Source organism: Pelodiscus sinensis, chromosome 2, assembly GCF_052426305.1.
Source record: "Pelodiscus sinensis isolate ZL-2025 chromosome 2, ASM5242630v1, whole genome shotgun sequence".
In the NCBI taxonomy this organism is placed as follows: domain Eukaryota; kingdom Metazoa; phylum Chordata; order Testudines; family Trionychidae; genus Pelodiscus; species Pelodiscus sinensis.
The window spans coordinates 134,934,640-134,952,536 of NC_143053.1; the positions used below are offsets into that span (position 1 = coordinate 134,934,640).

At 39.0% G+C, this 17,897-nt stretch overlaps 1 protein-coding gene across 2 annotated transcripts in view; it reads left to right on the forward strand.

Annotated features, from left to right (window-relative positions):
• DNAH5 (dynein axonemal heavy chain 5) overlaps positions 1–17,897 on the forward strand; it is a 246,615-nt gene that overhangs the window by 125,825 nt on the left and 102,893 nt on the right. For both annotated transcript variants that reach the window (XM_089776436.1, XM_089776437.1), the window contains 9 exons: positions 3,013–3,185; positions 4,587–4,765; positions 5,657–5,844; positions 6,426–6,620; positions 8,420–8,554; positions 9,390–9,497; positions 10,241–10,394; positions 13,748–13,894; positions 15,173–15,414. In XM_089776436.1, coding sequence (XP_089632562.1) covers positions 3,013–3,185; positions 4,587–4,765; positions 5,657–5,844; positions 6,426–6,620; positions 8,420–8,554; positions 9,390–9,497; positions 10,241–10,394; positions 13,748–13,894; positions 15,173–15,414 — 1,521 coding nt within the window. The remainder of the gene's footprint in view (positions 1–3,012; positions 3,186–4,586; positions 4,766–5,656; positions 5,845–6,425; positions 6,621–8,419; positions 8,555–9,389; positions 9,498–10,240; positions 10,395–13,747; positions 13,895–15,172; positions 15,415–17,897) is intronic.

Here is a 17,897-nt window from a genome sequence, read left to right on the forward strand (position 1 = left end):
TCACAAGCAGTAAAATAATTTTGAAACTAAAGAAGAACTCCGTCTGGCTATTACATGATTGGAAGAAAAAATATTGACAGACAACAGGTGACTTCTACTACTTGGTCTTGTTAGAAAAATAGGCTTTGCTTTTACAATTGCTGATGTGAGCGAGGATTTAAGAATTCATTATCACTGTTAATAATTTCAGAGTTGGGCTAAGTTTAAACGCAGCCAATTTGCATTGTGGGAATCAGACCAAAACACAATTCCCTGATGTTTCCAGTGAATGGTCAACTCTGGAACAATTTTTTACCAAATTCCATGTAAATTTTGCAAGTTGTTCAGAGCCTCAATTCTAAAGGAGTTGGCATTACTGAAGAGATAGATCGCTCCATGTTTTGTTGCCGATTTTCCCTCTCCCAGTCAGAGCAGAGACTTGGGATTAACGTGGCTTTCTCAGCTAAAAGTTTTATACATGTTTGGATGTTGTGACTGTGAACACCTGGAAAGGCTGTCTGCTCAAGGCAAAGTTGGCCTTGAATCTTGATATCTATGGCTTCAGTTGAATGGCTTGTGTGAAATAGGCAGCCACATTCCTCCTCCAGGTGCGGAGATCATGGACATTGGGGGCCTTCCCCCAAACCTCTATGAGGTCCATGATCTCCGCACCAGTCTAGGTGGGCACGTGCAATCTACAGCCCCTGATTGGCCCCTGGATGCTGGGGGACTGGCCGGGGGACGGTTGGCTGGCACTGGCTGCCCGGCTCATTATGGGGCCACTGGGTCAGAAGCAGAGACAACTGGCAAGTCTGGCTTTGGCACGTGCTGTCCCGCAAGAGTCTACCCCTCTAAGGGCTCCGGGGCTGGGGGAGAAGAGAAGAGTTTTCCTGGTTTGGCCCAGAGTGGCCACCAGGGGAAACTGGGAAGGCTGGAGGCCATCTAATTTGAATTAAGTGTCTACACAGCACTTATTTCAAAATAGCTATTTCGAATTTGGCGTTACTCCTCGTAGAATGAGGTTTACCAAATTCTAATTAAGCACTCCACTATTAAATTTGAAATAGCGGTTTGCATGTATAGACGCTATTGAAGTTAATTCAAAGTAACGGCTGTTATTTTGAATTAACTTTGCAGTGTAGACATACCCAAAGACTAATACACTTACATCCATGTAGTTATGTCACACAGCCAGAGCAGCCTAATGGAATTAGATCGAGGGGAATGCCTCGTATAAATTACAACTCAGTCCAAAAATATCCATTGACTTTAGTAATACATGAAGCATTTTTTTATTATGTGGTGCTTGCAGGCCAAATCTTGTTTCATGGTGTTGTGATTTCTTGTTTGGTGGCATAACCCAAGAAGGCAGTGGAATGATGATCCAGGCACAAGCTAAGTAACAACAGAACATGTATTTATTGTTGGATTAAAGGACAAAGGCAGTTCCCCTATTGCTTGTTCTCAAAAAGCCCTTCCACTTTTTTACAGGCAGGAAATAGCTCATCCTCTGACCTTTCTTTCAGGGTTGCTTCTTCTTATGGAGGAAGCAAACCCTTCAGAAGCTGTCTGTTGATGTGCTGCACACACACATAGATCCATATCCATATCTATCTAGCTATCTAGCTATCTAGCTAGCTATCGTTTTGTAGAAATATAGGGTTATATTGGTTGTAAGATTATTAAATTGCATCCATGGTAATCTGGAATGAGACAAGTATTGTAAAAGGAAAATAAAAATATTTGTCCTGCAAGGAAACCTGGAGAATTTTTCCTAACCTTCTGGAGGTCATGAGAAAACTTGCCAACAGTACATAAGTTACCACAAGGGATATTAAGAGTTTCACTAGTTAACTGTTAAGATGATGCTTATTGGTCAGGTAAACTCTGTGGTAGTGAAGCCACCCCAGGAGCGGGGCTGACAGGGTCTGGTGGCCCTGCTCCCAGGAACGCTTTGCTGTGGGCTTTGCACGTCAGAGCCTGCAGTGCATGTAACCATGTAATGGCTAAGATTTTTAACCGACTTTTTACATCCTTAGTTACCACCCAAGTTCTGTTTAGATTTTCAAAGTGTAAAGACACCGATGAGGGTATATTTTATTCTCTTGCTTGTGGGGATCTCAAGAAAGAAGACTCTTGCTGCTCTTTCATCCCCTCTTTAGCCAGTCAAGACTCACCTTTCTCTAGTCCCACCAACCTTTCCTATTTAGGAATAAAAATAAGTACATTTTAGATAAGGGATAGTTTGGAAGAGAATCCTCCAGTGTCTCACTTTACATGACAGCTTTCCTTTTTTTAACCACTTCTCCGGCTGTTTTACTGTATCTGAACACTTTAGCACTTACATGCAAAAAAGCTCTTGTGCTAAGACCTCTCTCAGGGTATGTCTACACTACCCCGCTAGTTCGAACTAGCGGGGTAATGTAGGCATACCGCACTTGCAAATGAAGCCCGGGATTTGAATTTCCCGGGCTTCATTTGCATAAGCCGGCCGGCGCCATTTTTAAATGCCGGCTTGTTCAAACCCCGTGCCACGCGGCTACACGCGGCACGGGCTAGATAGTTCGAACTAGCAAGCCATTCCAAACTATCTGTACGCCTCGTTCCACCCTAGTTCGAACTAGGGTGGTAGTGTAGACATACCCTCATTTCTTTTAATTCTTCTCTACTTCCTTCCTCTTTCAGATCTGGAGGCATTTTACATGCTGTTTGCACAGGCCTCCAAGGTGGAAGGCAGTAGAAAATGCAGGTTCTTATATTCCTAAATATCATATAATCAAATGGTAGCTGGACTAAACGAGCCCTCCCTCTTTCCAAGGCAGATGAATAAAATTCCAAGCTGTTTGGCTATGTTTAGGTCTTTCGGAATATATCATAAAGTTTGAGCGTCTAATGACTTTATATGGTCACTAGAGTCCATGGGGCCCCTCCAAAAACTTTGATGAAAAAATTTGCTTACATCATGTGTTGTATAAATGAAAAATGCTTGGTTTTAATCAGTTCCCTCTACTGCGTTTTTTTATACTTTCCTAGTGCCATCTGCATGTCAAAAGTCCCACAGACTTTGAGTGGTTGAAACAATGTAGATTTTACTTCAATGAAGACTCTGACAAGATGATGATTAACATCACTGATGTGGGTTTTGCATACCAGAATGAATTCTTAGGCTGTACTGACAGGCTTGTCATAACTCCTCTCACTGACAGGTAACAAGGCTTGATTACTTACCCAAATGTTCATAGTTTTTGGTTTCTTAAGACAAGGATTGTGTCCAAGTTTTACTTATTTGGAGCCAAATTCTCTTCTCATTTATGTCCTATTCAGTCTTACCGTCAGTGAGTTTGCATGACTTGGGAATCAAGGCATAACTTTTGTTCTTTTCCTTTACAATATGTAATATCTTTTAGAAAATCGTATTTACTTTTATATATTGTATTAATCTTTATATTGACTTATTTGTGAGTTAAAACATCTACGCTATTGAGAGGAAAGGTAACATAAGTAGTCTAGTTTAGAAAAAAATAGAATAAATAATTGAGTTAAATTCCATATGAAAATGTTCATGAATACTGCACAGATTACCCACAAATTTAAGTTCCTATTGTGCAGTACTATACGAGGCCATGTCTATATTTACACAGAGATCAATGCTGTGGTGTTAGATCTTCTGGAGTTTGATTTAGAGGGTCTAGTAAAGATCTGCTAAATCGAATGCTGAGGGCATCTCCGTCAACACTGTTGCTTTTCAAATTGTGAGAAGTGAGGGAAGTCAGTGGAAGCATTTGCTCTCATCAACCTCCCACTGTGGAGAAGCTGCCAAAGTTCAGATTAAAGTATGTTGACTTCAGCTAAGCATTTAATGTAGCTGGTGTTGTAGATCTTAATTTGAATTTCTGCATAAATATAGGCGTGGGCTGAGAGCTGAGCTCACTGAAATCAGAGTGGATCTTCTCAGAGTGGACCTGCTTAGACTGTGGTCTGCAATGATAGGATGATCCCTGGATGAACTCAAAATAACTAAAATGAACTTCTCTATTTGAGCTGCCTGAAACATCTGTAAGCTTTTTATTTGACATTGTTACTGGGCCAATTGCATTGAATTTGCATAAGGTCAAGTCATAGATTCATAGGAATGAAAGATGGAAAAGAACATATATTTTCAGTGCCCGAGAGGTGAATATGGTATTTTGCTTCACTATACATATTGGCTACTTTGTGAGCCACTTTAGTTAAGCTAATCTGAGCAATTAAACAAGTTAAAATGATTGAAGCTGGTATTCTGGAGCTGTTGTCTGTTTTTTCCTCATGAACTTCCACTTACTATTTCGCATCCCCATCAACTATCTCCTTTACTGTGTACAGACTGAGCTGATAAAATGGCCAATAAAAGCTCTAAAGACTGTTGATGTGGCTCATTTCTCCTCGTATAAATTGGAGGATGTTTCTTCCCCAGCAGAAATGCTAAGGACATTTGTTAACTAAGGGCTTTCCTTGTACCGGAACTGGGCTTCAAGTCACACTGATTCATTTTTCATTTAAGTCATTAAGCAGACAAGTTTAGCTGAACAATGCAGGCAGATACCTAAAAACAGTCTGTTTCTGTGTAGATGTTACATCACTTTGGCACAGGCCCTGGGAATGAACATGGGTGGAGCACCTGCTGGACCTGCAGGGACAGGCAAAACGGAAACTACTAAAGATATGGGTAGATGCCTTGGTAAATATGTAGTAGTCTTCAACTGCTCAGACCAGATGGATTTCAGAGGACTAGGAAGAATCTTCAAAGGTGAGAATTCCCATGCTTCAAAGGTGAGAAATCCCAAATTGAGACAACTCTTTGTAAAACAAGATGTAGTACATACTCAACAGTTATGGTCTACAGTTTACATTAGTGATTTCGGTATTCTATAAGAACAATATTTCTTATGTTGTTCAGCTTAAAAGAAAACAGAAAGTTCCCTGTATTAATGGCAGTACTTTTTTCCTATTAAAAGGATATGGCTCAACAGAAACCTTTCTGACTGTGTTTTGTGGTGACTTTTCAAAAAGGAAATTTCATTTCTATTTTTCAAAAAAGAAATGTAATTCCATTTTATAACATATGAGAAGAAATGCCAAATAAAACAAAATGGCCATATTCCTTTAATACTAACTTGGCCTCTCTTTAAAAAATGTTTTTAAGGTTAAGCACTGTTTATAAATACTAAAGTCAAAGGCTGTTTAATTGATTATGAAATTAGTATGGAAACAGGATGCAATCTGACTTGCCATGTAGTATAAAATCTTTTCTTTAAATTCTTCACAAACAGTGTCATCTAAAAGAAGATGATCAAGTACCAAAGGAACTGTAAAGGCAACATTTATGTTGTCAAATACCACATACAGTTCATTAATGTTGGGAGAAAGTTCTAGGTTATTTCTTTTGAACCAGCAATTGGTTGTGCCAGTGGGCAATTTAGGTGCAAAATAGTGACCAAATTAAGACCTCTAAATACCTTGTACAAGTTATTGTGGTATCTGCACTGTACCTAGTTTCTTCTTGGCTATTTTTGAATAACTGGTCTTGTCTCAAACTTGGGTTGATCATCTTCTTTTCAAGTAAAGACAAATTTGCTGCTTCTTAATCATCTGATATGAGTTCTCCAATGGACTGTTCTGAGGTTTCTTTCTATTCAAGGTCTTGCTCAGTCTGGCTCCTGGGGCTGCTTTGATGAATTTAACCGTATCGACTTGCCAGTATTATCAGTAGCTGCACAGCAAATTGCAATTATATTGACATGTAAGAAGGAGCGTAAAAAGAATTTTATATTCACCGATGGAGATAATGTGGAAATGAATCCTGAATTTGGACTGTTTCTTACTATGGTAGGTACTCTGAAGGGTGGCGGGGGGTGGGAGGGGTGGTGGTGGTGGTGAGTTTTCAGTGAAAATACCACAGTGTCACTGCATAAAATTTGATAAATTTTACTGTATTTACTAACCCCCTGGGTCTGAAATCACTAGTCTCCTAAAATTAATTTCCAGACTGAGAAGTAATTTTTGTTACAAAGTTGATATGCAGTGTTTAGTTTCAATGGTTCCATAGCAAATGTGTACAATTCCCTGCTAAACTATTTGTACTAGTAACTACCCATGTAAATTCAATTTCAGATCTGAAAGTCAACTAATTATATTTATTCTTGTGCCTGTGTGTTTCCTCTGATACCCGTGCAATAAGATTACCTTGAACACAGATTGGCACAGGTGTAGCTGATTAAAACTGGGTAAATAATTCTGGTGCATAAGAAGAAATAAAATTCAGCACTTACCTGTTTATCTGTGTTAGCTGTGCAAAGTGTGTCTAATGATAATAATTAATCTTTTGGTCTGACTTCTGTAGAAATCTATTTGCTTATTTATCTTGTTACATTCAGTGAAGTGAATTATAACACTTTACTCATAATCAGAACCCAGGATATGCTGGGCGACAAGAGTTGCCTGAAAACTTGAAGATAAACTTTCGTTCAGTTGCCATGATGGTTCCTGATCGCCAAATCATAATTCGTGTCAAACTGGCTAGTTGTGGATTCATAGATAATATTGTACTGGCAAGGAAGTTCTTCACTCTGTACAAATTATGTGAGGAACAGCTATCTAAACAGGTGAGCTGTCAGACATTAAACTTTTGAAAGATAGTTTTCTAAGAATGGAGAGTTACAGTGCAAAGACATGGGGGCTAATCAGTGTTCATCAACACAACTTCCAAACAGGAATTGTCACCTGCTTTCCATTAGATTTACCTTCTAATTTGGACTTACCGCTTTCTGTGCAAAGAGGTGATACTCAGCCATATCCCATTTATGATTCTAATGTGAGCAGAGGCTGATGGAGACCAGTTGGGATTGATATGTTCACAAATATGTCCTCTGTAAAGCAATACTTCAAAGATCTAGGTTATTTTATGCTTCCTAGTTCAATGTTGTATGTTTAGGAATTCTTCTTTCAAGAAGTGACATATGTCACCATGTCCATTGAAGAATGCCTTTTTAAAAATAAAAGTCAACTCAGTCAGTTCAGGCTTTCCCCTAAAAGGTCACATAATAAACAAAAGCACCTACTGCAAAAATATTCAAGGCACATATGCCTCTATTCTTTAAATGCAGCCTCACAATTTAATACTTCTTGGGTGTGCCAGAAATCTCTGGTCTCCTGTCCACGGACAAAAAAAACCTTGTGTTAAGTATGGGTCCTTCCTCCGGTTCCTCAGGTTTCCTGGGTCCTACCTTAAAGTACTTCTGTAGATGAATTGTGAAGGGTGAACTGTGAATTATATAGTCTCCCTCCCTCTCAGAACACTGGAAGGGCTTTGGCAGTTGGCCTTGACCAAAAACTTCATGGCATCGTCAGGTCTCAAAAGAGGGTATGGAGGATCTTCTACCACCTTAATCATTGAGAAAAAACACCTTAATTTGCTTATTGTGGTTCCCACTGTACATCTTTGCCATGAACAGGTTTTTAAATACTGAGACAAATTTTGCTCTGACTTATATTCTGAACAAACTAGATTTTTTGCTTACTAGCATATGTACATGAGGTGGATATCTTTTAGTATATGCTCATAAATCAAATATAGGTGATGGGAGAGAGACTTTTTTGTGCCTAAATGTACTGGTCTCAATATAACTACTGTTACGCTTAATTTCAGAATGGTCAAACTATACTAGTATCTTGGTCTTCATTATCATTAACTGAAAGTGTACTTTTATGGAAAAGAAAAAGACAAAGTAAATACATAATTTTCCTATCTTAGTGGTCCAAGAGGTGCTAAAGGCTAACTGCCCTTAACCCCGGCCCTTTCACCCTTGGCCCCTTCTGGGGATGTGGAACTGGCCCTCCTAAACTTCGCCATGGGATCCGCAGTGGCTGTTGGCCCCTCTTACTGTTACAGTATTTCAAGTTCTGATCATGTGTCTATTGATGTCAAACTTAGTTTGCTACTGCCGTGAGCCTTAACCCTTCTACAGGTACTCATCCTCTAAGAGAGGAAGAAAAACAGCATCATTAGATGATAAAATGTAGCATGTAAACATCTGACGAAGTGGGTCTTTGCCCACGAAAGTTTATGCTCCAACACTTCAGTTAGTCTATAAAGTGCCACAGGACTCCTCGCTGCTCGTGTAAATTGAGCTTCTCATTCATAGATCTGTACTTTACAGAACCTGCTAAATATCATCATCCCTATTTAACAGATGGGCAAACTGCAACATAGAAGTGAGGTAACTTTTGCAAGGCCACATAGAAAAAAGGTAACCTGTTTATTGGATGGCAGGTGGCTTTATACAGTAGAGATGCTCCTGGCTTTGTTACATTTGCTGTGAATCTTTTTCCTGCATAGAGAAAGTACATCAATATGTTAAGAAAGGTGGATTGTTCATTTTTTCAAACTTATCATGCCTCTTAGGTGCATTATGACTTTGGCTTGAGGAATATATTGTCGGTGCTACGCACACTGGGGGCAGCAAAAAGAGCAAACCCCACTGATACAGAATCTACTATTGTCATGCGCGTTTTGAGAGATATGAACCTTTCTAAATTGGTAAGTCATGCAGATCTTAGTTATCTTTGGGTCAGACATCTACTTTCTTATTTGATAAGCCAATGTGTACGCTAGCAGTCAAGATGTCCCCTTTAAGAATGGATGTGGGTCTATGATCATCTGCTTGATCAGATAACTTTGTGAACAGTGGTTCAGAAATGCTACAACCACTTGTTGGCATCATTCAGGGTTTTGCCTTGGCATTTCTGTCTTTGTATTTCTTTTCATTCTCATAGTTTCAGCTACTGCTTATAAGAACTGATTCCCAGCTATTCTACTTCATACTTGAATTACGTGTAGTCTTCTATCCATTTCTTATGTCAAGCTGTGTCTGGTGCCATCTGGAGTCCATCCACTGTTTCAAAAGGAAAATACTCAAAACTGAATAATTTAGATTTCCTTCTCATTCCTCTCCATCACTTCCTTACTCTGTCACTAACAGAACAATTAAAATTACCATGCCACAGACTTGAACCCTTGTGTTAATTGTTTGCTTCCTCTGTCTATCCAGATTCTAGTGAAAGCCTATCACTCATTCCCTTATAACATCACTACAATCTGTACTTTTATATATGATGTCCTAGGATGTGTTTTGATGATCTGTTAACAGTAATTTATGACTAGTAGACATATTTGCAGTTTCACATTTTCCCTCTCTGTTTTAGCTGTATTCTTCTCTCTGCATCAGCCAGACATCTGGAAATCTAATTGGATTACTTCTGTGTTTTCAGGGATTTCTAGGCCCATGGTATGATGCAGTTTGACCTTAAAGCACCATTGGTTACGCTAAATTGCATTTGTCTTATTTTCCTCGTGTTTTTTGAATTTTTGTTAGATTGATGAAGATGAACCTTTGTTCTTGAGTCTGATTGAAGACCTTTTTCCAAGTATACAGCTTGACAAAGCAGACTATCCAGAACTAGAAGCTGCTATTAACAAACAGGTAATAATGCATCTTTTGATGCAAAGTATTTTCCTAGAATGAGAAAAAGGTGTAGGAGAACCTGGTTGTGTTCAGAGTATAAATATGGTAATACATTAGTATCGTAGAATCATAGGTCTTTCACATTTCAAGGTATTCTTTTTAAACTTAGTGTCTTTAAACTTGAAGAGTTTTCAAATAAAGTATTTTTTCTCTTTTTGTGTTTGGTAAGGTGTTGTGTAAGCATTCATCAAGGAGTGGCTGCAGCTGCTTGTAAAAAATATGTGCAGCTGCATTGTTTATCTTGGCATGGGTGGGACTATGCACTGTGATGATGATAAGATACCCAAAGCCAGTAAGTAACTAGCTGCTGAGAAGTCTCCTTAAGCACCTTCTAATACTGCCGCATATCTCAGGCATGGGGTGAATGCATAGTGGTCATCAGTTCCTGATGGAACCTGTCAGGGCAGCCTAAGAACAAAAAAAGTATAATATCAGTCTCTATATTCACCACTTCCTTAGATAGTGAAGCTATTGATATTCAGATTTTTTCAGCTGCTTGGTGAGCCTGGCTTTAAAAGTTTCAGACAATGGAAGATGGAGTTTTAGTATGCTTCAACCAATGCTATTTTAGCCGTACTAAAAGTCATTAAAAAATTAAATATGATCAGGATCTTGTAACGCTTATATACCTTGAATCTGATTAGCAAACTGTTCTTATGCATAAAAAAATCAATAGTTTGGATATATGTCAATGTCCACAGGTTGAAGAAACTGGCCTAATTAGCCATCCACCATGGAAACTGAAAGTTATCCAGCTGTATGAAACACAAAAAGTAAGGCATGGGATGATGGCCTTAGGTCCTAGTGGGGCAGGTAAAAGTACTTGTATCCACAGTCTAATGAAATCCATGACAGGTATGGAACTATTTGTGTTTTATAAAATAGATTTACAATTCTGTTATTCTTTTAAAGAATTTACAATGTTAACTTTTACCAGACGAGAGAAATCATTGTAAGCATTTGGGATGTCATAGTGTAGATCAGTGGTCCCCAACGTTGCGTGGCTGCCGGGCGCCCAGGGGCGGGGCCACGCAGGAGCCGGGCGCCCAGGGGCGGGGCCACGCACGAGCCGTGCGCCCGGGGGCGGGGCCACGCACGAGCGGCGCGCCCGGGGGCGGCACTGTGTATGTGCCGCGTGCCCGGGGCAGGGGCCTGCAACGCACCCCAGGCCGGCACTGCACATGTGCCCTGGGGCCGGGGCTGGGGCCGCCCACGCGCCCTGGGCCGGCCCTGCGCCCTGGGCCGCGACCAGGGGAGGGGCCGCCCATGCGTCCTGGGCCTGGAGCCGGCACCATGTGTGTGCCGCGCGCCGGGGGCGGGGCCAACCCAGATGTTCCAGCGGGTGCCCGGAAATCCCCCGGCGGGCGCCATGGGTGTAGATGACTACACAATTAACTGATAAGCATAGGCTTATATGTTGTCGACATATATTTTCCCCCAACGCTTGCTGCCTCTATATTAAAGGCAGAGAGGGGAGGGGAGCGGGAACCAGTGGCTGTAAGGAGCTGGTTTAAAATCCGTCTCCCCACAAGCACTAGATCTACTTCCCCTGCCACCCACGCTGCTGCTGGAGAGGCAGCTGTGCAGAGGGTGACGTGGGTAGACTGGAGCCAATATGCATGGGGAGCTGGCTTTTAAGCAGGCTCCCCACGCGTGCCTGCACCTCCCCCTTGCTGCTTCCTACAGAGGCAATGGGGGGGGCGGGGCGGGTAGGCATGAGCCGTCTTAAAGGATGAGCCGTCTTAAGCTTAAAAGAGCTTAAAAGGAGCAGTGTGGGGCGGCAAGCGGCTGATTTGCACGGAGAGCTGTTTTTTAAACTGGTGCCCCTTTCAGATTGGCTCCCGCCTGCCACTCCATGCTGCTGCCTCTGATACAGGGGCAGCAACACAAGATGGTAGGGGGCTCCTTGGGAGTGATGCCAGGAGCACACTGGCTGCCTGCCCCACACCTGGGGACTATTGAATAGTTGTGTAACCACTAAGGTTTCTTCTGGTTACAAGACTACTCAGTTATACAATATCTAACATCCCTAATAAGTATGGTGCCCTATTACACAAATCTTCATTACTGAGTAGTAAGCAGAGTTACTGCTTCAAATTTTATGCAGAACATTAAAACAAATTGAGAAGGAAAAACTGATGATTTCTTGGAGAAGATTTTATAATGTATTTGCATTACATTTAATTTACCAATGTGAGTGCCAGGGATTTTTATTTAAAAGATGTGTCATATGAAGAACACAAAGGCTGGAAGGGTGGGATGGTGGGTATATTGTCTCAAGAAACTGAGCTGAAAAAATGTTGAGGATTCTCGTAAGGAGAAATAAGTATGGAAGACGGTGAAACAGGCACAGTGCAAGGATTTTTAATAGATATTGTTCATCTTTGACTTCAGAAGTCCATACTATTTTGTCTTTGTCCTAAATTACAACCATTTTTTTCTTCTTGCCACCCATTTCATATTCTCAGGGTTCTATGTGTTGGCCCTCCTTTTCTCTAATCAAAAGAGGGTTTGCATTGAGTGTTGGATTCTGTTATTTAAAATGGAAGGTATCTTTTTGAGGCAAATTTGCCCATTTCCTATTGCAAAACTAAGCATGTTGCTTCTGCAGTTTTCTCCATATTTGTTGTCCCTAGAAGGAACAGTCTGCAGCCAAGACTTCAAATGGGTCTTTGATAGCGTAAATGAGAGCATTATAAATAGCCCTTTGGGCCCAGCTCTCAATGTTATGTTTTAAAGCCACTAAATTTCAGACCTGACCCCCAAGGACCAACACTTGTTCAAACTATATCTTCAGTTCACAAAAGCATCTTATGAACCTTTATACTTGTAAATAGTGTAGATAATGCCTGGGAACTTTATGCATGATCATACGATTAATAGCAGATAGTGTAAAATTAGTAATAGTGCAAAAATACTATCTATGGCATGCCCAGTGTAACAAACATAACCTAACAGTAGTTTAATTCAAGAATTAAATATCTTCTTTCTTATTTTTCTGTGCCAGTTGATGGTTGCTATAGATGACTTTGTGGGGATATTTATTACCTGACTACTTCACAACACTAGTTTTATTTTGATTCATCTTACACTTGCAAAGTTGCCTGTGAAGAATTGTTAAAACAGTAAAGGAATAGTTTTGAAGAGAGAAGACGTATTGTAATGCACTCTGCAACATTTATCTAACATCATTCCATGCAATAACTTGATGCGGTTAAAGCCAGCATAAGATCAAAATAATCTAATCTTTCAGTTTATGCTCTCATTTGGAACAGAACACAAAGGCAATATGGAATCTTCTAGGAGTTTTTTGTACATGTCTGCAGAATTTTTTTTATTGTGTATTGCCAAGATACAGAGGATGCTGCACATCTGTCAGTCAGAATATCTGAGGGAATAATGTCCACAGATGGCACTACGCTGAAGTAATATTGTCAGTTTATGATTTGTAAAACAGCACAATTATTTTTATTGCATTAACATTTTACACTTCTGGGCACTACTAGCATTTAAAGTGAAAAATCTCTTTCTTTCCAATGCAAGCCGTATTTTTAAAGGTTCATTTTCTACACTTTACTCAGAATTAGTAGAACTAAGATTTTGTTATATCTTTTCTGCTGACTAAACATTAGGCACGTTTGGAAAATGAAACATAGTCTTGTATCAATAAAGGGATTTTAAAGGTCAGATGCTGGTGATATAAATGTGTTCCCTTGGCTGCTTGAGAAGTTTTGTAATAATACAACTAACTATTTAATTGGGTTAGTCCCAGGTGAGCAAGAACATATCTCAAAAGATGAGGGAATGTGGAGGATAAAGTTTCTATGTGGTACTCCAAGCACAAAACACGAAAAGTACATTTAAAATCAAAGGCTTTGGAACTATGTAGATTAAAGAATCCCTACCTTAAATAAGGCCTTGAATACATGTCACTATGTTGTTGCAATTCCTTTATTTGTCAATTCAAAGATTCCCCTTTTATATCATGCTTGGACAGAGTACTTTATTTTTAATTTTGGATAGATTTAAATACCTAATTACACCTAATATCATATTCAAGAAGAAATGAATTTCAAAGTAATCTTGAGGTGCTGACAGCAGTAAACCACTAACAGCCATATAATTTTGAGTAATAAATTAGTCTAATGCCATACCATGTCATTTGGCTTGAAATACCAATGGTTAACAAATAGATTTGATCTTTACAGATTGTGGACAGCCACACCGTGAAATGAGAATGAATCCCAAAGCTATCACAGCACCTCAGATGTTTGGTCGTCTTGATGTAGCAACCAATGACTGGACAGATGGGATTTTCTCCACTCTGTGGAGGAAAACTTTAAGGGCCAAGAAAGGTAAATCATACAACAAACACAAAACAAAAATACTTCCCCCCAACCACTGAGCAAACCAAAGAAGCAGTAATCAAAAGGCTGTTTTCAAGCCCTTAACTGATAAGGTTTAAAACATGAGATCTTCTTGCACAGAAAGATTATGATCACTACTCAGAATGTGTGACCTTCAGGTTGCAAAATGGCAAATGCTATCCCAGTAATTATCACAATCCTTTATTTGAAGGATTGATCATGGAATTAAAGTGGGGATAACCCCTTGTTTAATTTTGTACCTGCTGCTCGACATTTAAAAGGATGGCTTGGAAAAATGTGTAGGGAAGAACTCACTCTGCTCCTTTGTATGCTTGTGCACCCATGTTGACAGTCACTAGGTACTTCGGTGAATATAGGAAAAAAACCGTGCCTGCTTATGGCATCCATTGTTAGGCAGAAACATTCATTTATTTCAAAGGAGATTTGTATGTATCCCCTTTTTATAAATGTTGTATATTACTTTACTTGATTACTCAAATACTAGATTACTGTCTGGTAATATTTGATTATTGAGTAGAGATTTCCTGATGAATAAAAATTATAAATAATGATTAGATATTATTTAAGGTAAATCACTATAGTTGAAATTTGGTAGTATTGCCCATGGATTAACAGATCTAAAAAGACTTCACTGTATTGTTAATGGCTCGAATCTAAGACAGATAATTGTGCTTCTGCAGGACAAAAACTAGTTGAAACAAAGACCAATCTAAATCCCAGTAAAGTAGATGGAAAAATGGCCATAAACTTCAATGGAAGTTGGATCAGAACTATAAAAATTAGTGTAAAACTGCATGAAATCGTGCCTAATGATTTTCTGACAGCTTGTATTAGCTAGTATTTCCTACTAGTTTAACGATTCTTGTGTTAGAGCTTCATTTCTTTGGTCACAACCGAAGATTTGTAGGTTTTTAAAACAAGTATACATTTTTTTACCCTGAGTTTTGATGATTTAATTAAATGGGAGTTAGTATAAAGAGCTAAACTTCTTAAGATGGGAGATGATAAAATCCATAAAGCTGTTTATCAAAATGCTACAAGCATTAGCAAATATTAGGCAGATAATATCTTTGTGTGTTATGGACCAGATAAGCATTTGGATTTGGGCAACAACAGGTCACATGCTTTATTTTGAATTGGTCTTTAAATAGATTTAGTGTACAATATTCTGTATGAGAAAGTGCAATTAGATAATGCATGTGAGATTATATGATTTGCTTCATAGACATGGTCTTTGGATTGCAGGTGAGCACATCTGGATAGTTCTTGATGGTCCTGTTGATGCTATTTGGATTGAGAACCTGAATTCTGTGCTGGATGATAATAAAACCTTAACACTAGCTAATGGAGATCGTATTCCTATGGCACCAAACTGTAAAATAGTGTTTGAGCCTCATAATATTGACAATGCTTCCCCTGCTACTGTGTCAAGGAATGGCATGGTTTTCATGAGTTCATCAGTTCTCAATTGGAGCCCTGTTCTTGAGGTACTCTTCACTATAATTAGATAATTCAATATATTGGTAGTTTATCTTTTAGGTATATTTAATGAGTTGAATACCACTGATTTTCAAGTATCCCATTTAATTATATAATATAGGGACACTCATTTTGTCCAATATTTTGCTTTAAGTGAAACACTGTAAATGCATTACCTTTCGTCTCTCTTAGATTTACTGCCAAATGATCATTTACCATAACAATGATCTGGATGGTGGTACTCAATACTGAAAGATTGGTGTCTTTAGAACTTGGGTGGTTTATTTTCCACTTTTTTTTTTGTGGAATTTCAATCTGTGCTTAAGAATATGGAGCCAAAAGCCACATTCCTAAAGCTCCATTCAGTCTTTCAAATAAAGGGTCGGATTTAAAAAAAAATACCAAGTACACCATAGCTCTTAATGCAATGAGTCTCTGCTTTAGATAAAGTGAGGATTAAGGAGATGGCAGCATGGATTGGTGGTACCATGTTCTCCATCTCTTTCTGTTTCCTTTCAACTTCAAGACAAGTATTGCATCAGCCCACCTAAAGAACCTTTCTCCCTTCCTAGAGCTAACGGTAATGGAAACAGTACACTAGGTTATAATATTTCCTCTGATATATCCACAGAAATTCCTTGTACCTGTACTAGCTAATTGACAAAACAGGCAATGCCATGTCTATACTTATTGCACCAGAAACTGGTCTTTTGGCGTTTGATTTAGTGGGTCTATTAAGCAAGTCTATTCTCAAGGAGTAAGGGAAGTTGTCAGGAGCGTTTGCATTCCTTAAGCTGACCTTCCTGATGCAGTATAGCCTTGGCCTCAGGGAGCCCTGAAGATTTTGGTATTGATCAGGAATTTATTTTTGTTTAGTCTTCAATGATTTACTTAAAGCCTTACTTGCAGGAAAAGATTCACAGCACCCTCTCAGTGTTTCACACACATAGTTAAAAATAAACTTTAATTCCCATTGGAGGTTTGTCAGCTCAGTTTGAAAGAGGAAGAGTCAGTCTTCTTAACAGGAAAAACTTGACAGGATCCAAACTGATTTCTACTGTGTCCCAGAACATTAGTTATTCAATTAAATAGCAATTCCTGGATCTGTGAGTCTCCATGCAGAGAGGTGATTTATTGGGCAAGATTTCAGAGGAGAGCTTCGGAGGTTTCTTTTAATATCTTGGAATCATTCTCAACAAGAAATGTAGAGGGAAGTGCAGACAACATAGTGATTATGGAAACAAGAAGCCCATGTGATTTCTGGATCCTCATCTCTCTTTCTGGACCTCAAACTCCTGTCCATTGGTGATAGCCTTTTAGGGCAGATGAAGTCAGAGGGCTTGGAGCATTCATTTATTACATATAAGGATAGTCTAGCTAGGCTTTCTGGTCTAAGGCTCACCTAATGAAGTAGCATATCCTTATCCAGTCAGACGGGGATCGTTGTAAACTGGGCAAAGTGACACCTGACAGCAAGTCTAAATAATAAACCAATTCACTTTGTCTCCTGTGCACTTAATGTATATATCTACTATATACTTTAGAGAGGTTGTCTGTTTGTCTGTTTGATCAAGAACTCATAAACAGTGAGAGCTTAGACCACCACATTCACTAGATAGCTTCCTCTTATTATAACTTTAAAGCAGTGTTAGAGTTTGGTTGTGCCAGGAAAATGGGATGTGCATGGAACGGGATTGCTTCCCATAAAACCAAAATGAAAAGAGATAGACTCACCAAATCGCATACAGTTCTCAAAACTGATATAACTGAGTGAATGTTGAAAGAGACTGAACCAAGACTAGCTAGAAAAATAGCATGAACCTGGAATAAGATTGCTTCTCAATAAAGCTTACAGAAAAGAGATAAAGGGGAGAAATTTGGAGTAGTGCTCTGTTTTGTCACAGCTAAATGAATGCATAAGGTTTGAAACTAGAAGACAATGTTATTGGAAACCAGATTGACTCTATCCCTCTTTTGTTAAAACATAGTAAACAATAAGTTTATAGGGATGAAGAAAAAATACATGATGGAATTCCCGTTTAAAAATTACTAAAATTAACATAATTAAAAACACTGTATTTTGAAAAATACAGTCATTTCAATTAACATGTAAATTTTTTAATTTCAAAAAATTAAGTTAAACGGTACTAAGTAAATCTGCTAATGATAAATATAACAAAAGAAGTTAGCTGGTCTGTTCACAAATAATTATTGATTATACAGATTATACTCTGTAGACACTCATGAAGTAGTGCTTAATCAAGAAGTTTTTATTTGATCATCAGGAATTTTGGCTGTCTCCGGGTGAAAATACATGATTTCATTTGAAATGTAAACTTGGGAGCTCTTCACCACACACACACACACACACACACACACACACACACACACACACACACACACACACACACACACACACACACACACACACACACACACACACACACACACACACACACACACACACACACACACAAAAAAAGGATCACTG